Raw genomic sequence first — 22,662 nt, 5'->3', positions numbered from 1 at the left:
GTGTAGATAGTAGCAGTCAAACTTTTGGACACCTACTCATTCAAGGGTTTTTCTTTATTTAAAAAAAACAACATTTGACATTTTTTTTTTGAATAAATAACACATATGAAATCATGTAATAACTAAAAAGGTGTTAAAGAAATCAAAATATATTTGAGATTCTTCAAAGTTGCCACACTTTGCCTTGATGACAGATTTGCACACAATGTAGAAAATAGTACAAATGAAGAAAAACTCTTGAATGAGCAGGTGTGTCCATACTTTTGACTGGGACCGTGTATATGTACATGTTTTTCCTTCACAGTCCAAGTACATATGATGTGGAACAGTGTTGTACTGTTGTCAAGTTGACTATGTAGAATATAACTGTAGTCTAGTTGTTGACTAAGTGGAATATTGCTGTAGTTTCTTAATCCTGGTCACGGGGACCCAAAAGGGATTTTGACCTAGCACTACACACCTGGTGTTCCACTAATCAACGAATCATCAAACGTTTGTTTGATTAGTGTAATCAGGTGTGTCGTGCCCAGGGCAAAAACAAACATGGCCACCCCTTTAGGTCCCCAGGACCAGGGTTAAGAACCACTGCTGTAGTCTCATTGACTATGTGCTGTAGTCTCATTGACTATGTGCTGTAGTCTCATTGACTATGTGCTGTAGTCTCATTGACTATGTGCTGTAGTCTCATTGACTATGTGCAATAGTGCTGTAGTCTCATTGACTATGTGCTGTAGTCACATTGACTATGTGCTGTAGTCTCATTGACTATGTGCTGTAGTCTCATTGACTATGTGCTGTAGTCTCATTGACTATGTGCTGTAGTCTCATTGACTATGTGCTGTAGTCTCATTGACTATGTGCTGTAGTCTCATTGACTATGTGCTGTAGTCTCATTGACTATGTGCAATAGTGCTGTAGTCTCATTGACTATGTGCTGTAGTGCTGTAGTCTCATTGACTATGTGCAATAGTGCTGTAGTCTCATTGACTATGTGCTGTAGTCTCATTGACTATGTGCTGTAGTCTCATTGACTATGTGCTGTAGTCTCATTGACTATGTGCTGTAGCGCTGTAGTCTCATTGACTATGTGTAATAGCGCTGTAGTCTCATTGACTATGTGTAATAGCGCTGTAGTCTCATTGACTATGTGCAATAGTGCTGTAGTCTCATTGACTATGTGCTGTAGTCTCATTGACTATGTGTAATAGCGCTGTAGTCTCATTGACTATGTGCAATAGTGCTGTAGTCTCATTGACTATGTGCAATAGTGCTGTAGTCTCATTGACTATGTGCTGTAGTGCTGTAGTCTCATTGACTATGTGCTGTAGTGCTGTAGTCTCATTGACTATGTGCTGTAGTGCTGTAGTCTCATTGACTATGTGCTGTAGTGCTGTAGTCTCATTGACTATGTGTAATAGTGCTGTAGTCTCATTGACTATGTGCTGTAGCGCTGTAGTCTCATTGACTATGTGTAATAGCGCTGTAGTCTCATTGACTATGTGTAATAGCGCTGTAGTCTCATTGACTATGTGGAATAGTGCTGTAGTCTCATTGACTATGTGCTGTAGTGCTGTAGTCTCATTGACTATGTGCTGTAGCGCTGTAGTCTCATTGACTATGTGTAATAGCGCTGTAGTCTCATTGACTATGTGTAATAGCGCTGTAGTCTCATTGACTATGTGGAATAGTGCTGTAGTCTCATTGACTATGTGCTGTAGTGCTGTAGTCTCATTGACTATGTGCTGTAGTGCTGTAGTCTCATTGACTATGTGCTGTAGTGCTGTAGTCTCATTGACTATGTGCTGTAGTCTCATTGACTATGTGCTGTAGCGCTGTAGTCTCATTGACTATGTGCTGTAGTCTCATTGACTATGTGTAATAGCGCTGTAGTCTCATTGACTATGTGTAATAGCGCTGTAGTCTCATTGACTATGTGCTGTAGTGCTGTAGTCTCATTGACTATGTGCTGTAGTGCTGTAGTCTCATTGACTATGTGGAATAGTGCTGTAGTCTCATTGACTATGTGCAATAGTGCTGTAGTCTCATTGACTATGTGCTGTAGTGCTGTAGTCTCATTGACTATGTGCAATAGTGCTGTAGTCTCATTGACTATGTGTAATAGCGCTGTAGTCTCATTGACTATGTGTAATAGTGCTGTAGTCTCATTGACTATGTGCTGTAGTCTCATTGACTATGTGCAGTAGTGCTGTAGTCTCATTGACTATGTGCAATAGTGCTGTAGTCTCATTGACTATGTGCTGTAGTCTCATTGACTATGTGTAATAGCGCTGTAGTCTCATTGACTATGTGCTGTAGTGCTGTAGTCTCATTGACTATGTGCAATAGTGCTGTAGTCTCATTGACTATGTGCTGTAGTCTCATTGACTATGTGTAATAGCGCTGTAGTCTCATTGACTATGTGCTGTAGTGCTGTAGTCTCATTGACTATGTGCTGTAGTGCTGTAGTCTCATTGACTATGTGCTGTAGTGCTGTAGTCTCATTGACTATGTGCTGTAGTGCTGTAGTCTCATTGACTATGTGCTGTAGTGCTGAAGTCTCATTGACTATGTGCTGTAGTGCTGAAGTCTCATTGACTATGTGCTGTAGTGCTGTAGTCTCATTGACTATGTGCTGTAGTGCTGTAGTCTCATTGACTATGTGCTGTAGTGCTGTAGTCTCATTGACTATGTGGAATAGTGCTGTAGTCTCATTGACTATGTGCTGTAGTGCTGTAGTCTCATTGACTATGTGCTGTAGTGCTGTAGTCTCATTGACTATGTGTAATAGTGCTGTAGTCTCATTGACTATGTGCAATAGCGCTGTAGTCTCATTGACTATGTGCTGTAGTGCTGTAGTCTCATTGACTATGTGCTGTAGTGCTGTAGTCTCATTGACTATGTGCAATAGTGCTGTAGTCTCATTGACTATGTGCTGTAGTGCTGTAGTCTCATTGACTATGTGCAATAGTGCTGTAGTCTCATTGACTATGTGCTGTAGTGCTGTAGTCTCATTGACTATGTGCAATAGTGCTGTAGTCTCATTGACTATGTGCTGTAGTGCTGTAGTCTCATTGACTATGTGCAATAGCGCTGTAGTCTCATTGACTATGTGCAATAGTGCTGTAGTCTCATTGACTATGTGCAATAGTGCTGTAGTCTCATTGACTATGTGCTGTAGTGCTGTAGTCTCATTGACTATGTGGAATAGTGCTGTAGTCTCATTGACTATGTGCAATAGTGCTGTAGTCTCATTGACTATGTGCTGTAGTGCTGTAGTCTCATTGACTATGTGCTGTAGTGCTGTAGTCTCATTGACTATGTGCTGTAGTGCTGTAGTCTCATTGACTATGTGGAATAGTGCTGTAGTCTCATTGACTATGTGCAATAGTGCTGTAGTCTCATTGACTATGTGCTGTAGTGCTGTAGTCTCATTGACTATGTGCTGTAGTGCTGTAGTCTCATTGACTATGTGCTGTAGTCTCATTGACTATGTGCAATAGTGCTGTAGTCTCATTGACTATGTGCAATAGTGCTCTAGTCTCATTGACTATGTGCTGTAGTGCTGTAGTCTCATTGACTATGTGCTGTAGTGCTGTAGTCTCATTGACTATGTGCTGTAGTGCTGTAGTCTCATTGACTATGTGCTGTAGTGCTGTAGTCTCATTGACTATGTGCAATAGTGCTGTAGTCTCATTGACTATGTGGAATAGTGCCGTGCTCTTGTTGTTGACTATGTGGAATAGTGCCGTGCTCTTGTTGTTGACTATGTGGAATAGTGCTGTTGACTATTTGGCACTACCTAACAATTAACTGTCCTGAACATATTTTTGGACAATATCTCTTTAGGTTTTGTAATGTCTTTTTGGATGATGCTGTGCAATTCTGGTCATCACCAAATTGAAGGTCCACACAGCATTGAATCCTCTCCATCCACATCATCTCTCACAGAGCCAGGCTGGGTGTAGCGGGAGAGAAATGCTTCAATTACTGGCTTCCTGTATACACAGAACCAGCTGGTGACCTATCATGGGCTGGCCCCGCACCACCAGCTAAAAACCAATCTGATTTCCCTCAAAATATTTATTACTAGGTCTGGGACGTTACCAGTATCCCAGTACTCGTTAGTATCGTGGCAAGGAACAAAACACGAAGCGGAACTGCCCTAATGTTGGAAACAAACATTATGTTGTCATCCAGAGTCAAATGTATTTATTTTCTAAACTACAGCACAAAATATGTTACATACAGCAGGTTATTAAAGCAGCAAAGAGTTAGGTTTGCTTGATGTTTTCATTTTTGCCACTGAAATTGGGATACTGTTAACGTCACAGACCTAGTTATTACCTGGCCAAATTAAAATGGACCCTGTTCCCAGCCTGCTTGGCACCCAGATGAATTGCAGTGCAGAGTTGTTGTGATTTCCTCTTCTCTCCTCTTCTCTCTCCTTCTATCCACCCCATCACCTCTCTACACTGTCTTCTATCCACCCCATCACCTCTCTACACTGTCTTCTATCCACCCCATCATCTCTCTACACTGTCTTCTATCCACCCCATCACCTCTCTACACTGTCTTCTATCCACCCCATCACCTCTCTACACTGTCTTCTATCTACCCCATCACCTCTCTACACTGTCTTCTATCCACCCCATCACCTCTCTACACTGTCTTCTATCCACCCCATCACCTCTCTACACTGTCTTCTATCCACCCCATCACCTCTCTACACTGTCTTCTATCCACCCCATCACCTCTCTACACTGTCTTCTATCCACCCCATCACCTCTCTACACTGTCTTCTATCCACCCCATCACCTCTCTACACTGTCTTCTATCCACCCCATCACCTCTCTACACTGTCTTCTATCCACCCCATCACCTCTCTACACTGTCTTCTATCCACCCCATCACCTCTCTACACTGTCTTCTATCCACCCCATGACCTCTCTACACTGTCTTCTATCCACCCCATCACCTCTCTACACTGTCTTCTATCCACCCCATCACCTCTCTACACTGTCTTCTATCCACCCCATCACCTCTCTACACTGTCTTCTATCCACCCCATCACCTCTCTACACTGTCTTCTATCCACCCCATCACCTCTCTACACTGTCTTCTATCCACCCCATCACCTCTCTACACTGTCTTCTATCCACCCCATCACCTCTCTACACTGTCTTCTATCCACCCCAAGACCTCTCTACACTGTCTTCTATCCACCCCATCACCTCTCTACACTGTCTTCTATCCACCCCATCACCTCTCTACACTGTCTTCTATCCACCCCATCACCTCTCTATACTGTCTTCTATCCAACCCATCACCTCTCTACACTGTCTTCTATCCACCCCATCACCTCTCTTCACTGTCTTCTATCCACCCCATCACCACTCTTCACTGTCTTCTATCCACCCCATCACCTCTCTACACTGTCTTCTATCCACCCCATCACCACTCTTCACTGTCTTCTATCCACCCCATCACCTCTCTACACTGTCTTCTATCCACCCCATCACCTCTCTACACTGTCTTCTATCCACCCCATCACCTCTACACTGTCTTCTATCCACCCCATCACCTCTCTACACTGTCTTCTATCCACCCCATCACCTCTCTACACTGTCTTCTATCCACCCCATCACCACTCTTCACTGTCTTCTATCCACCCCATCACCTCTCTACACTGTCTTCTAGCTACCCCATCACCTCTACACTGTCTTCTATCCACCCCATCACCTCTCTACGCTGTCTTCTATCCACCCCATCACCTCTCTTCACTGTCTTCTATCCACCCATCACCTCTCTACACTGTCTTCTATCCACCCCATCACCTCTCTACACTGTCTTCTATCCACCCCATCACCTCTCTTCACTGTCTTCTATCCACCCCATCACCACTCTTCACTGTCTTCTATCCACCCCATCACCACTCTTCACTGTCTTCTATCCAACCCATCACCACTCTACACTGTCTTCTATCCACCCCATCACCACTCTTCACTGTCTTCTATCCAACCTATCACCACTCTTCACTGTCTTCTATCCAACCCATCACCACTCTTCACTGTCTTCTATCCAACCCATCACCACTCTTCACTGTCTTATATCCAACCCATCACCACTCTTCACTGTCTTCTATCCAACCCATCACCACTCTTCACTGTCTTCTATCCAACCCATCACCACTCTACACTGTCTTCTATACACCCCATCACCACTCTTCACTGTCTTCTATACACCCCATCACCACTCTTCACTGTCTTCTATCCACCCCATCACCTCTCTACACTGTCTTCTATCCACCCCATCACCTCTCTACACTGTCTTCTAGCCACCCCATCACCTCTCTACACTGTCTTCTATCCACCCCATCACCTCTCTTCACTGTCTTCTATCCACCCCATCACCACTCTACACTGTCTTCTATCCACCCCATCACCACTCTTCACTGTCTTCTATCCACCCCATCACCTCTCTACACTGTCTTCTAGCCACCCCATCACCTCTACACTGTCTTCTATCCACCCCATCACCTCTCTACACTGTCTTCTATCCACCCCATCACCTCTCTACACTGTCTTCTATCCACCCCATCACCTCTACACTGTCTTCTAGCCACCCCATCACCTCTCTACACTGTCTTCTATCCACCCCATCACCTTCACCACTCTTCACTGTCTTATATCCACCCCATCACCTCTCTACACTGTCTTCTATCCACCCCATCACCACTCTTCACTGTCTTCTATCCACCCCATCACCTCTCTACACTGTCTTCTATCCACCCCATCACCTCTCTACACTGTCTTCTAGCCACCCATCACCTCTCTATACTGTCTTCTATCCACCCCATCACCTCTCTACACTGTCTTCTAGCCTGTCTGTCGGCGGGTGTGCGTGTCGGCCTGTCTGCCTGTCTGTTTGTGCGGTCGTGTCCTGTCTGTCTCTTTGGAGGGCTTATCTGTCTGTCTGTGCGGGCGTGTCTCTGTCTGTGCAGGCGTGTCTCTGTGTGTGCCTGTCTGTCTTGTCTGTCTGTCTGTGTGTGCCTGTCTGTGTGTGCCTGTCTGTGTGTGCCTGTCTGTCTGTGCATGCCTGTCTCTGCGTGCCTGCCTGTGTGTGTTTGTGTGTGTGTTAGTGTGTACAACTGGGATGTGCATGCATATATTCAAGCGCGTCACTGTGTGTGCGGTCGCATACATGCTTGGGACAAGTTGAGTGATGATGGGATAGGATGTGTTCGTTACTCACCGTAGCCATGGGCCTTTCCTTTGTGGAACCAGGTTGCCAGAAGCAGCAGAATTCTGGGCCCGGGCCAAAACAGGCTGCAGAGTAGCACAGGGAGAGGAAGAAACCATCCCCCCTCTCTCTCTCTCTCTGTTTGTTCCATATGTCTCTCTCTCTCTGTTTGTGCTCTCTAGCGCGTTCTCGCTCTGTCGCTCTTTCTCGCTCTCTCGGTCGCGCTCTCGCTCTGTCGCTCTCTTTCCCACCCCATGCCCCTCTCCTCCCCTGCCTCTCTCATCCCCACCCCCTGCCTCTCTCCATCCTGTTCCTGTCACATGTCCTAGCGGGTGCAGACACAACACCACATCAAGCTGTATACACTAGGCTAGACTCCTAGGCCTACATTCATGTTCACTTTTGCAGTCGTTTTTCACATGCATACAGTAATATTTAATTTTGTCGACACACACACCATTTACATGTTTACATGTATTGTGCATTTGGAAAGTAGTCGGACCCTGTTTTATTTCTCCACATTTTGTTACCTTACAGCCTTATTGTAAAATGGATTAGATAAATGTTTAGCCCTCATCAATCTACACACAATACCCCACAATGACATCACAATACCCCACAATGACATCACAATACCCCACAATGACATCACAATACATCACAATACCCCATAATGACAAAGCAAAAAACAGGTTGTTAAAAATGTTTTCAAATTTATACTAGAGGTCGACCAATTAACCGGAATGGCTGATTAATTAGGGCCAATTTCAAGTTTTCATAACAATCAGAAATCGGTATTTTTGGACACCGATTTGGCTGATTTACACCTTTATTTAACTAGGCAAGTCAGTTAAGAACACATTTTTATTTCCAATGACGGACTAGGAACAGTGGGTTAACTGCCTTGTTCAGGGGCAGAACAACAGATTTTTACCTTGTCAGCTTGGGGATTCAATCTTGAAGCCTTACGGTTGACTAGTCCAACGCTCTAACCACCTGCCTTACATTGCACTCCACGAGGAGCCTGCCTGTTACGCGAATGCAGTAAGAAGCCAAGGTAAGTAGCATTAAACTCATGCTAGCTAGCATTAAACCTATCAATCAATCATGATCACTAGTTAACTACACATGGTTGATGATATTACTAGTTTATCTAGCGTGTTCTGCGTTGCATATAATCGATGCGGTGCGAAAAAGGACTGTCGTTGCTCCAATGTGTACCTAACCATAAACATCAATTCCTTTCTTAAAATCAATACACAAGTTTATATTTTAAACCGGCATATTTAGTTAATATTGCCTGCTAACTTGAATTTTTTTAACTAAGGAAAATGTGTCACTTCTCTTGCAACAGAGTCAGGGTATATGCAGCAGTTTGAGCCGCCTGGCTCGTTGCAAACTGTGTGAAGACTATTTCTTCCTAACAAAGACAGCCAACTTTGCCAAACGGGGGATGATTTAACAAAAGCACATTTGCGAAAAAAGCACAATCGTTGCACGACTGTACCTAACCATAAACATCAATGCCTTTCTTAAAATCAAGAGAAGTATATATTTTTAAGCCTGCATATTTAGCTAAAAGAAATCCAGGTTAGCAGGCAATATTAACCAGGTGAAATTGTGTCACTTCTCTTGCGTTCATTGCACGCAGAGTCGGGGTATATACAACAGTTTGGGCCACCTGGCTCGTTCCGAACTAATTTGCCAGAATTTTACGTAATTATGACATAACATTGAAGGTTGTGCAATGTAACAGGAATATTTAGAGTTATGGATGCCACCCGTTAGATAAAATACAGAACGGTTCCGTATTTCACTGATAGAATAAACATTTTGTTTTTCGAAATGATAGTTTCCGGATTCTACCATATTAATGACCAAAGGCTCGTATTTCTGTGTGTTATTATGTTATAGTTAAGTCTATGATTTGATATAGAAGTCTGACTGAGCGATGGTAGGCAGCAGCAGGCTCGTACGCATTCATTCAAACAGCACTTTCGTGCGTTTTGCCAGCAGCTCTTTGCAATGCTTCAAGCATTGAGCTGTTTATGACTCCAAGCCTATCAACTCCCGAGATTAGGCTGGTGTAACCGATGTGAAATGGCTAGCTAGTTAGCGGGGTGCGCGCTAATAGCGTTTCAAACGTTACTCGTTCTAAGACTTGGAGTAGTTTTTTCCCTTGCTCTGCATGGGTAACGCTGCTTCGAGGGTGGCTGTTGTCGTTGTGTTCCTGGTTCGAGCCCAGGTAGGAGCGAGGAGAGGGACGGAAGCTATACTGTTACACTGGCAATACTAAAGTGCCTATAAGAAGGTATATGAAATACAAAGGGTATAGAGAGAAATAGTCCTATAATTCCTATAATAACTACAACCTTAAACTTCTTACCTGGGAATATTGAAGACTCATGTTAAAAGGAACCACCAGCTTTCATATGTTCTCATGTTCTGAGCAATGAACTGAAACGTTAGCTTTCTTATATGGACTTACACTTTTATTGCACTTTTACTTTCTTCTCCAACACTTTGTTTTTGCATTATTTAAACCAAATTGAACATGTTTCATTATTTATTTGAGGCTAAATTGATTTTGTTGATGTATTATATTAAGTTAAAATAAGTGTTCGTTCAGTATTGTTGTAATTGTCATTATTACAAATACATTTAAAAAAATCGTCCGATTAATCGGTATCGTATTTTTTTGTCCTCCAATAATCGGTATCGGCGTTGAAAAATCATAATCGGTCGACCTCTATTTTATACATCAACAGAAATACCTTATTTAAATAAGTATTCAGACCATTTGCTATGAAATTGAGCTCAGGTGCATCCTGTTTCCATTTATCATCCTTGAGATGTTTCCACAACTTGATTGGACATGATTTGGAAAGGCACACACCAGTTCTATATAAGGTCCCACAGTTGACCGTGCATGTCAGAGAAAAAAATCAAGCCATGAGGTCAAAGGAATTGTCCTCAGAGCTCCGAGACAATATTGTGTCGATGCACAGACCTGGGGAAGGGTACAAAAACATTTCTGTGGCATTGAAGGTCCCCAAGAACACAGTGGCCTCCATCATTCTTAAATGGAAGAAGTTTGCAACCACCAAGTTTCTTCCGAGAGCTGGCGTGCTGCCCGGCCAAACTGTGAAGTTAGGGGAGAACCCCCTTGGTCAGGGAGTTGACCAAGAACCCGGTGGTCACTTTGACAGAGTTCCAGAGTTCCTCTGTGGAGAAGGACAACCATCTCTGCAACACTCCACCAATCAGGCCTTTATGGTAGAGTGGCCAGACGGAAGCCACTCCTCAGTAAAAAGCACATGACAACCCACTTGTCGTTAGACCATGAGAAACAAGATTCTCTGGTCTGATGAAACCAAGATTGAACTCTTTGGCCTGAATGCCAAGCGTCATGTCTGGAGGAAACCAGGCACCATCCCTACGGTGAAGCATGGTGGTGGCAACATCATGCTGTGGGGATGTTTTTCAGCGGCAGGGACTGGGAGACTTGTCCTCATCAAGTACAGAGTTCCTTGATGAAAATCTGCTCCAGAGCATTCAGAATTTCAGACTGGGGCGAAAGTTCACCTACCAACAAGACAACGACCCTAAGCACACAGCTAAGACAATGCAGGAGTAGCTTTGGGACGAGTCTCTGAATGTCCTTGAGTGGCCCAGCCAGGGACTGGACTTGAACCTGACCAAACATCTCTGGAGAGACCTGAAAATTGCCATGCAGCGACACTCCCCATCCAACCTGACAGAGTTTGAGAGCATCTGCAGAGATGAATGGGATTAACTCCCCAAATACAGGTGTGCCAAGCTTGTAGTGTCATACCCAAGAAGACTCGAGGCTGTAATCGCTGCCAAAGATGCTTCAACAAAGTATTGAGTAAAGGGTCTGAATACTAATGTAAATCTGATATTCCATTTTAATGTTCTAAAAAAAACTGTTTTTGCTTTGTCATTGCTTTATCGTGTGTTGATTGATGAGGGGAAAAAAACTATTGAATCCATTATAGAATAAGGCTGTAACGTAACAAAATGTGGAAAAATTCAAGGGGTCTGAATACTTTCCGAATGCGCTGTACATGCATCCGCAGTTGCTAATGCAGAACTGTGTAACTCATTCTGGCCCACTGACCAATAACACTATTACCTGAGCTTTGCTTTGTGCCTTATCTGACTCTATTACCTAAAATTCCACAAACAGACACACACACACACCAACTCCACACAACCTCAAACATTCATGGCTGAATAACTCAGTGCAACAGCTTTGCATTGAGAGGGAATACTCCCTTTCTCCATGCTGTCAGGAGAGACATGGCTGTGTATCGATCTGGGGTGTCAGAGGTTGGGGCTGGAGTGTGCTTAGCCAATGAGGTCGGGGATGGGCCCCTCTGGAGTGGGGGTGGTCTTTGACCCCACTGGCTAACCACTTACCTGCTGGTGCCACTGTCTGCCACAGCCCACTGTGGGTTAACCAGACTTTTATTAGTCACCTACACACAAACTATTTATCATCAGTGGCAGAGCTAATGTTCTCTTTGGAGCCCTTTCGTGCATTCCCATCTTGATCTGTCTCGCGTTTTCTGCCTTACCTCGCACTCTCGCTCTCTTTCTCCTTGGCTCATACTGTCTCGTTCGTTCTCCCTTCCCCCTGCCCTCTATTTTTGTGCTGCTTGGAGCGGCGGAGGTAGAAGAGGTGGAAGGTCTCTCCCTAGGCTGAAATCCTGGGACTGCGTGATGGCTAGGAGGTGGGGGAGAGGGGGGAGGTGTCGCTCAGTCAGAGCCGAAGTCTTCTTTTCACACTTTCTGTCTAGCCTGTCGGCTCTTTTTTTTCACTGGTCCTCTATCACTCTTTCTTTCTCCGATCCCGTCTCGCTCTATTAGGGCCGGTACGATACAGTATCACGATACTCATTAGTGTCGTGGCTACGAAAAAAATCTACGATGCGGATTTTACAGCCCTAATCTTGGAAACAAACATCATTAGGTTGTCATACAGTCACAATTATTTGTTTTCCAAGCACTCAATATTTTACATATGGCACATTTTTTAAAGGGCAAAAGAGTCTGGTGTGCTTCGTATTTTCATTTTTGCCATCGATACTGGTATCGTCACAGCGCTTGTCTCTATCTAGCCAGGGCAGCTGAGGCTATTGTGTGTGTGGCACTGTGTGTGTGTGTGTGTGGCGCTGTGTGTGTGTGTGTGTGTGTGTGTGTGTGTGTGTGTGTGTGTGTGTGCTGTGTGTGTGTGTGTGTGGCGCTGTGTGTGTGTGTGTGTGTGTGCGCTGTGTGTGTGTGTGTGTGTGTGTGTGTGTGTGTGTGTGTGTGGCGCTGTGTGTGTGTGTGGCGCTGTGTGTGTGTGTGGCGCTGTGTGTGTGTGTGGCGCTGTGTGTGTGTGTGTGTGTGTGTGCGCTGTGTGTGTGTGTGTGTGTGGCGCTGTGTGTGTGTGTGGCGCTGTGTGTGTGTGTGTGGCGCTGTGTGTGTGTGGCGCTGTGTGTGTGTGTGTGTGTGTGTGTGTGTGTCTGTGTGTGGCGCTGTGTGTGTGTGTGTGGCGCTGTGTGTGTGTGGCGCTGTGTGTGTGTGGCGCTGTGTGTGTGTGGCGCTGTGTGTGTGTGTGTGTGGCGCTGTGTGTGTGGCACTGTATGTGTGACGCTGTGTGTGTGGCACTGTATGTGTGACGCTGTGTGTGTGGCACTGTGTGTGTGTGGCGCTGTGTGTGTGGCGCTGTGTGTGTGGCGCTGTGTGTGTGGCGCTGTGTGTGTGGCGCTGTGTGTGTGTGTGTGGTGCTGTGTGTGTGTGTGGCGCTGTGTGTGTGTGTTGCGCTGTGTGTGTGTGTGGCACTGTGTGTGTGGCACTGTGTGTGTGTGGCGCTGTGTGTGTGTGGCGCTGTGTGTGTGTGGCGCTGTGTGTTTGTGGCGCTGTGTGTGTGTGGCGCTGTGTGTGTGTGTGTGTGGCGCTGTGTGTGTGGCGCTGTGTGTGTGGCACTGTATGTGTGACGCTGTGTGTGTGGCACTGTGTGTGTGTGGCGCTGTGTGTGTGGTGCTGTGTGTGTGTGTGTGGCGCTGTGTGTGTGTGTGGCGCTGTGTGTGTGTGTGGCGCTGTGTGTGTGTGTGGCGCTGTGTGTGTGTGTTGCGCTGTGTGTGTGTGTGGCGCTGTGTATGTGTGGCGCTGTGTATGTGTGGCGCTGTGTATGTGTGGCACTGTGTGTGTGTGGCACTGTGTGTGTGTGGCACTGTGTGTGTGTGGCACTGTGTGTGTGTGGCACTGTGTGATTGGAACTTCAGCAACACAGTTTTTTTTGTTTACCCTCCAGACAATGGGATCTCTTGCCTCAATGTCAAGGGTCTGATTCAAGCAAAAACCTTTCGTTGCAGATTGCGTCCCAAACTACACCCGGTTTCCTATGTAGGGCAATACTTTTGACCAGGGCCCATAGGGACTATGGTCAAAAGTAGTGCACTATTTGGGACACACCCTGCTTGTCAACCGAGGCAAGTTCAGACTGCTCCCGTTACATTACAGTTACTACATCGTTCTAGTGGTCGTCGCGTCTGTAGCTACCAGAAATACAATGCAGAAGTACTGTCTTGTATGAGGCCTATTAAAAATTCTTACCGAAGGTGAAACTTGATTGTGAACTGTACTAAGTACACAACGTATCAATGTCAACCATATGATTGAGGAAACAATGTGAAGAGTCTAGTATAGATAGATAGTCTATAGATAATCATATATAGGTGCTCTTTCTATAATATAATATAATGATATATGCCATTTAGCAGACCCTTGTTCAAGTCATACATGCATTTTCCTATGGGAGGTCCCAGCGGGACTCAAACCCATACTCTTCATTATTCTCTATGAGAAACTAACAGCCCAGCAGCATAATAGGAGTATGGGTGGAGAATTGAAGTGTGAAGGGAATCCAGCCTTGTCTGGCTGTTCTGTGGTGGTGTTGAGATGTTCTTGCTGCAGTACGGCTCTCTTGGGGGAGGGGGGGGAGAGGAGAGACATCTCAGGAGACAGTGGCGGTTCTGCCGCAAGTTAAAAATAGCTGCCCGGGCTCAGCCAATGGGATGCTCTGGCCTCGTCACCCCCCCCCCCCCCCTCTCCCATCTGTGCTAGTCGAGCGTGAACGGCGGGCATCTATTCACCACGGCAGCAGCAGCAAAGAGACAGAGATGGAGAGACGCTGGTGTATTTACCACTGGAGAGGATTAAAACAGCCACTCCTCTTGTCTCCATATCTCCTTTTCTGATGCATCTCCTCCTACCTCTACAATGACACAGACTATAAGCATATTATCATCTGAATGCATACATTTATCCCCCCCCCCCCCCCAAAGGACAGAGTTTTGATTGGATGGATAATTGAGGCTCTATAAATCCATCATATTGGCATGTCAGTATTTAGCAGGTGTGCTTTGTTCCCAATGACATTCCCATGTAAGTCTAATCAAGAGGCTCAGCTTGTCTTCCCTGTGTGTTCACTATGCCCTTAACGGATCCCTGATCATACTGAGTGCATTCCCAACCATTGATGTCATCAACGGGGGTCCCCTGATTTCTTCTGGGCGGTCACCAAACTGTGATCGCTAAAGCTACGAGTTCCCACTCGTCTGATTGGTCGATAGGAGAGGGGGGGTAATTTGTCTCAAGTCATTTTTGGTGAACCTCCCAGTGAGATGTGGTACTGTAGTACTAGAGTTCAAGGTGGGTCCCCAGGCCTTATAACTCAGTTACACATTGAACTTTGCACACTCTGACTCCCCCACTGGTGTAGTCTCACACCCTTCCATTTCATTCCATTTAGTTTGCTAAGAGTTTCATTGCAGGCCAAACACAATGGGTTTGTTAACTCTTTCTCTTGCTCGCTCTCTCTCTCGCACTCTAATCTCTCACCTGATTTGCTGGGACTGTTATGTTCTGCCTGAAACCATTGCCTCGGCGTTCTAATGAGAGCGGGGGTCTTCTAAACAGGGGTTGTCATGGGGACGCCTTTCTGTGTGGGTTTGACTGCATGTGCTGATCCTCCAATGTGAGGAGGGGAAGAAGAAAAAGAGGGAAGCATGGACGCAAGGAGCGAGAGGCAGAAATGGAGGGTGGGGGCCTTTTTCAGACCAGCTCCCAGGGTAATGTGAATGGTAGTTGCAGGGAAAATGAACTAGGATGTAGTGTTTGTTAATATTTTAAGAAATTGAAAAGGGCACTTCTCCCCAATCGCCTATTTTTTGCATTGGAACATAGGCTTAGATACAGTGAGTACTAAAGAGTCTTGAAATGAAGCTTACCATATTATTATTCCTGCATTTCACACATATTTTTCTTATTGGAAAACAATGATCATGCCCTGAGGTCTATCTATAGTAGATGGAGAGGATGTGAATACTAGAATGTAAGCTGATATCACTGCTATTGAGTGATTCCTCACGAGACCAGGACAGAAAAATACCATGTTTTGGATTTTCACTAAATGTCATCCATAGAATGGTCCTTTGGAGGAAGGATTGTTGTATTTTAAAGCATAATTGAGAATGAATTCATATAATTTTGAATATTTGTGACATTTTGGACTTAAACAGGCCTTCTTTAACCTCTTACAGCTACCCCCCTACTTTTTTTAATTTCAGCCTTAAGACATACCCAAATCTATCTGCCTGTAGCTCAGGCTCAGAACCAAAGATATGCATATTCTTGATTTAATTTGAAAGAAAACACTCTGAAGTTTGTGTAAATGTGAATTGAATGTAGGAGAATATAACACAATAGATCTGGTTTAGATAATACAATGAAAAAACCATACATTTTTTTCATTTTTATTGTTGTATCATCTTTAAAATGAACAAGACAAAACAAACATTCAGATAGGATGATGGGGACAATTTCAGTGAAAAACATAAGAGGGCAACAGTACTTGTGCAAAGTTTCAGAATAATAACTTCCAAAATGAGTGTGCTACATGACATTTATCATGTACCCAAGTGGCCAAATTGGTGAAGTTATACATTTTGAATGGAATAACTATATACAAAATACCAAAATGGTATTCTAACACACACACCCCAAAAATGGAGGAAAAACATGAAAAATATATATATACATTTACAAAATAACACTTTCCATATTTGGAAGACCCTCAGTCCTCTACACAATATTGTGCTGCTGATGCCAGGTGCCATAGCAGTCTCTTTCTGCTGTAAAGCAGAGGGTCACCAAGCATGTGGTGCAGGTGATGGGGGACTTCATTTTGAAAGAACACAGCGACGCCTCCATGCTGTGCCCTTTTGGCCCTGAGGCACATCCATGCCTGAAGAAATACATTTGGGCAGATGAACACCACTTGTGGCAGGAGCTGGATGAACCAGCTTCAGTGGGGGATGGACACCTTGGCACTGGGGGCTCCCATTCGGAGTCAGTGTCACTGTGAAAGACAATGTTCAGTTAGAATAGTTTCACATATGAGCCCTGTATCAACAGGCATAATAAACAGATGTATATAGAGTACAGGGAACATACGGTTGAATATATTATTATAGACCAGCTAGGTCTACTGTCTTTTTATTATATTACAACAGACCAGCTGTATCTACTGTCTCCATTTCACTTTGGCCATTGTTGTGGGCCTGCCCTCCCCTCAACAGCCTCAAATAGGCTATTTCATGTGGGGGTGGGGTGGGGCGGCAGACACACGGATCTCACATTTCATTACATTACATTTTTATATATTGCTACTAAAATGTAAAAAAATCGCATAATATTTTTATATTATTAATTTCAAACAACGGCATTAGCATACATTACAACAGCAATCTCTGTCTCACTTTCCCGATCAATTTCTTCTAAAATTGTGTGTACATCTGTATATCTAGACTTAGATTTAGCTTTCCCTGACCTAGTCGCCATACTGATTGATATATAAACAGCTGAAGATGCGCTTTACCAAAACAACGCTGTGCGTAACATGTGTTGCTCCTTCCTTTATGAAACTTCAATGGTGAATGACCCTCTTTACGCCGGAGTTTACTACATCGGTTGGTCTTCCAACACATAAACATTACATATTGCCGTTTACCTCAGCTCATTGGCTATCTACCCAGCTAGATTTCAAGACGATCAGTGGTCATTGGGTTAAAATCCAGTCAATCAACGAAACAGCGGTCATATCATTGGTGCACAATGATGTCATTACTTGTTGTCGTCAAATCGGTTTCTTTCAGTCAATACGTCCCACGAAATGACCCATCACGTTTGGTTGTGTTACAAACAAACCAGTTGATTGCAATGAAACCAAACATGACTGGAAAAGTCACGTTTATTGTGTGTATTTACTCCGAATGTGTCGTCGAAAATGGAATGAGACGGAATTCACGACACAAGCGGTTCACAAAATGTTTCGTGTTAGGCTATAAAAATTGATTTTATCAAAGAAAAGACCATTCATTTGTAACAATGAGCATTGGGATTGCAAACAGAGGAAGATCGTCAAAGGTAAACAATCAATTTTATTGCAGTTTGTGATTTTGTTACGCCTGTGCTGGTTGAAATAGTTGTTTTTTATGGGGCTCTATCCTCAGATAATCACATCGTATTCTTTCACAGTAAATCCTTTAAAAAAAATCTGACAACGCAGTTGGATTAGCAAGATTCTAGGCTTTCGAAACATGTGAGACACTTGTATTTTCATGAATGTTTAATATGACTATTTATGTAGCGATCCCCGTATGTTGTCGAATTTCATCCCGCTAACGGGTTCGGTGCGCAGAGAGGTTAAAGTGGAACTGACCGTGTTTGAACTACTTTGCACATATAAAACAAAATCACTGAAGCTGGAGACTCATATCTCCCTCACTAACTTTGAGCAGCTCACAGATCACTGCACCTGTACATAGGGTTAGGGTTAGGGTTAGTACTGTACATAGCCCATCCAACTACCTCATCACCCTACTGTTATTTAAAAAAAATAATAATAATGTTTTTGCTCCTTTGCACCCCAGTATCTCTACTTGCACATTCATCTTCAGCACATCTATCACTCCAGTGTTTAATTGCTAAATTGTAATTATTTTGTCACTATGGCCTATTTATTGCCATACGTATGTTGCCTCATTTGCACACGCTGTATATAGACTTTCTCTATTGTATTATTGACTGTATGTTTGTTTACTCCATGTGTAACTCTGTTATTTGTGTCGCACTGCTTTGCTTTATCTTGGCTAAATTCCTTTGACGGTGGCCAAACCATTTTGGAAATAAATACCATTTGTCTCATATACCTTTGTCACAGGGCCAGGTGTCCTACGGGACCAAACTGAGCTCACATTTATCCATATCCTCTTGATTACTCTACTGCATCATGGACAAATGTTTTGTTGTTATTCTTTTTTTGTTGTTGTGAGAATTGGTTGGAAGCCTATTATTTTTTTGTTACAAACAGCTGTCAATTAAGGCATGACTTTGCTTTTATTTCCTGTCTTCCAGATGTCTTCATGGCTGTGGTGGAGGTGGTGGTGCCGCTTTTGGAAGAGGCGTGCCCTAGCCCTCGGCTGGAGCAAGAGGCGTGCCCTAGCCCTCGGCTGGAGCAAGGGGCGTGCCCTAGCCCTCGGCTGGAGCAAGGGGCGTGCCCTAGCCCTCGGCTGGAGCAAGGGGCGTGCCCTAGCCCTCGGCTGGAGCAAGGGGCGTGCCCTAGCCCTCGGCTGGAGCAAGGGGCGTGCCCTAGCCCTCGGCTGGAGCAAGGGGCGTGCCCTAGCCCTCGGCTGGAGCAAGGGGCGTGCCCTAGCCCTCGGCTGGAGCAAGGGGCGTGCCCTAGCCCTCGGCTGGAGCAAGGGGCGTGCCCTAGCCCTCGGCTGGAGCAAGGGGCGTGCCCTAGCCCTCGGCTGGAGCAAGGGGCGTGCCCTAGCCCTCGGCTGGAGCAAGGGGCGTGCCCTAGCCCTCGGCTGGAGCAAGGGGCGTGCCCTAGCCCTCGGCTGGAGCAAGGGGCGTGCCCTAGCCCTCGGCTGGAGCAAGGGGCGTGCCCTAGCCCTCGGCTGGAGCAAGGGGCGTGCCCTAGCCCTCGGCTGGAGCAAGGGGCGTGCCCTAGCCCTCGGCTGGAGCAAGGGGCGTGCCCTAGCCCTCGGCTGGAGCAAGGGGCGTGCCCTAGCCCTCGGCTGGAGCAAGGGGCGTGCCCTAGCCCTCGGCTGGAGCAAGGGGCGTGCCCTAGCCCTCGGCTGGAGCAAGGGGCGTGCCCTAGCCCTCGGCTGGAGCAAGGGGCGTGCCCTAGCCCTCGGCTGGAGCAAGGGGCGTGCCCTAGCCCTCGGCTGGAGCAAGGGGCGTGCCCTGGCCCTCGGCTGGAGCAAGGGGCGTGCCCAGGCCCTCGGCTGGAGCAAGCGGCGTGCCCAGGCCCTCTGCGGGAGGAAGGGCCGTGCCCTGGCCCTCTGCGGGAGGAAGGGGCGTGCCCTGGCCCTCTGCGGGAGGAAGGGGCGTGCCCTGGCCCTCTGCGGGAGGAAGGGGCGTGCCCTGGCCCTCTGCGGGAGGAAGGGGCGTGCCCTGGCCCTCTGCGGGAGGAAGGGGCGTGCCCTAGCCCTCTGCGGGAGGAAGGGGCGTGCCCTAGCCCTCTGCGGGAGGAAGGGGCGTGCCCTAGCCCTCTGCGGGAGGAAGGGGCGTGCCCTAGCCCTCTGCGGGAGGAAGGGGCGTGCCCTAGCCCTCTGCGGGAGGAAGGGGCGTGCCCTGGCCCTCTGCGGGAGGAAGGGGCGTGCCCTGGCCCTCTGCGGGAGGAAGGGGCGTGCCCTGGCCCTCTGCGGGAGGAAGGGGCGTGCCCTGGCCCTCTGCGGGAGGAAGGGGCGGGCCCTAGCCCTCTGCGGGAAGAAGGGGCGGGCCCTAGCCCTCGGCGGGAGGAAGGGGTGGGCCCTAGCCCTCTAAAGGAGCAGGAGCCCAAAGAGTCTTCCTCAGGTACAGTATAGAAAACCATGCTGTAGGCTTTAAAATCACAATAACGTCCCAGTATAATTTCACCCAACCACTTAGATAAGATTGTCTCCGCCCTCTTGTTGTGGGTGTCACTTTTGAAAAAGAAACACCACAGCTTCGATTCAGTTAAACATGCTATTTGATTCAGGATGATAAACAAGCTTGAGCTCTTATTTAATTGGCTTTCTCCGTTCCAGGTGCTGAACCTGCGCAGGAGATCCAGGTGACCGTTACCCTGACGGAGGGCCCGGAGTCTCCCCAAAGGTCTGGAACTCTAGTGGGCATGTCACCGCTCGCCTCCCAGAGTCCCGCAGCACCCAGGGCCGACGACGACCAACAGGAACTGGAAATATCGGACTCTCCAGAAGCGGCAAAAAGGGTGGCGCTTGAAGAGGCGTTGCCCCACAATGCACAGGAGACCAAATCGGAGGATTCCAAAACCACTTTTACTCCGCCCACCAAAGAAATATCCCATGAGCCTTTGGAGGAGACTACCGAGGAGCCCCATGTAGAGGAGGAGAAGCCTATGGAAGTAGCACCTGTGGAAATGACATCTTCAGATTTGGAACAGGCTGTTGAGGAGAATGTTCTGGAACCTATGCAGGAGGAGCAGGGTGCAGTTGTGGAAAAGGAGGTTGTGCAGAAGTTGCAGAAGGAGTTAGAGGGCGAGGGGGAGGATTTGCCTCCAATTGTTTTAGATGAGGGCGAGGTGTTGCCTTCAAATGTATTGCCAGTTGAAGAGGATACAATCAGAGAAAAGGAGCTTAGTCCCATGGCTGAACTTCCTGAATGGAAGAGCACGGTAGACATGGATACCACGGTAGAAATGGATACTACCCCTGCCAGCGACTGCAGCTTCTCGGACTTCGGCTCTCCGAGGGGAGAGAGCAAAGCCCCCAAGGCCTCCCCTGGATTGTCTCCCAAGCACTCGTTTGGGCTGGCCCCATCCCCCTTCTCTACAGAGGCCTCCCCTAGGAAAGCCAGCCCACCCCAGGTTCAGGTCCAAATCCAGGCCCAGGCTTCACCTCAGGTCCAGCCTTATCCTGGATACAGTTCTAGTGTGCCTCCCACCAACACAACCTTTATTCCCCTCACCCCCAAGATTGGAATGGGGAAGCCTGCCATCTCCAAGAGGAAGTTCTCCCCAGGGAAGCCAAGGGTGAAGCAGGTAAGGCTGTTTATCTGTTTATTACTGTCTTTGGGTCCTTACAGAAAAGTTTCTTCCCCAAAACTGTACCGGAAGGGTTAAAGCTCTTGAAGGTCTGTAGCTCCTCTCCCAGGCCTATATAGTTTCAGCAAGGTCTGTATCTCTTCTGCCAGACCTTTAACTCTTCTAGCAGCTATTCACTTCTTCTACCAAGTCTGTAGCTTTTCTGTAGTCTATTCCAGTCTGTAGCCATTCTACCAAGCCTGTAGCAGCTCTTTGAGCAGGCCTGTAGCAGCTCTTTGAGCAGGCCTGTAGCAGCTCTTTGAGCAGGCCTGTAGCAGCTCTTTGAGCAGGCCTGTAGCAGCTCTTTGAGCAGGCCTGTAGCAGCCCTTTGAGCAGGCCTGTAGCAGCTATTTGAACAGGCCTGTAGCAGCTCTTTGAACAGGCCTGTAGCAGCTCTTTGAGCAGGCCTGTAGCAGCTCTTTGAACAGGCCTGTAGCATCTCTTTGAACAGGCCTGTAGCATCTCTTTGAACAGGCCTGTAGCATCTCTTTGAACAGGCCTGTAGCATCTCTTTGAGCAGGCCTGTAGCATCTCTTTGAGCAGGCCTGTAGCATCTCTTTGAACAGGCCTGTAGCATCTCTTTGAGCAGGCCTGTAGTATCTCTTTGAACAGGCCTGTATCATCTCTTTGAACAGGCCTGTAGCATCTCTTTGAACAGGCCTGTAGCATCTCTTTGAACAGGCCTGTAGCAGCTCTTTGAACAGGCCTGTAGCAGCTCTTTGAGCAGGCCTGTCTGTAGCTTTTCAACCAGGTCTGTAGCTCTATCCAAAGATCTTTGGAATGCTCCTAGTCTTCCAGAAGCCTTCTACCTTCACAGGAGGACATGTTTGATAGTGGTGCAGACAGACTGCTCTGCCGTGGTGGGAGTTGTGATCCTCTGTCTGATCCACAACTCGTATCCCCTCTCTCTGTAGTTATAGTCCCTTTGGTGTTGCTCAGTCACATTGATTAGTGCCAGTGTGGAGTGTGCATTAATGAATGTTGAGAGGTCGTGGCTGCTTTCTTGCATTCTCGCTCTTTCACTAGCTATCTCTGTCTTTCTTGCTCTCTCTCTCTTTTTGGCTCCCTTTCTTGCGCTCTTGCTTTCTCTTTGTCGCTTTACCCATCTTCTCTCGCTCTTGCCGTCTGTCTCCCTTGTTCTTTCTCCCTCCTCTCTCTCCTCCTCTTTCTCTAGCTCTCTATCTCTTTCTAGACTTCAAGTCTGTGCCAAGGGTTTGATGCTGGGGAGAAGGAGGGGCACTACATAAGGGAGTCTTTTTTTG

The 22,662-nt window shown here is 46.6% G+C and overlaps 1 protein-coding gene across 6 annotated transcripts in view; it reads left to right on the top strand.

Moving 5' to 3' along the window:
- The window catches only part of LOC139420219 (histone-lysine N-methyltransferase 2C-like), a 229,913-nt gene that overhangs the window by 129,999 nt on the left and 77,252 nt on the right, over positions 1 to 22,662 (top strand). For all 6 annotated transcript variants that reach the window (XM_071170069.1, XM_071170068.1, XM_071170066.1 and 3 more), the window contains exons 12-13: positions 18,727 to 20,172; positions 20,388 to 21,358. In XM_071170069.1, coding sequence (XP_071026170.1) covers positions 18,727 to 20,172; positions 20,388 to 21,358 — 2,417 coding nt within the window. The remainder of the gene's footprint in view (positions 1 to 18,726; positions 20,173 to 20,387; positions 21,359 to 22,662) is intronic.

The sequence above is a fragment of the Oncorhynchus clarkii genome, chromosome 11, assembly GCF_045791955.1.
Source record: "Oncorhynchus clarkii lewisi isolate Uvic-CL-2024 chromosome 11, UVic_Ocla_1.0, whole genome shotgun sequence".
In the NCBI taxonomy this organism is placed as follows: Eukaryota; Metazoa; Chordata; class Actinopteri; order Salmoniformes; family Salmonidae; genus Oncorhynchus; species Oncorhynchus clarkii.
This window is presented reverse-complemented; position numbering and strand designations above follow the sequence as displayed.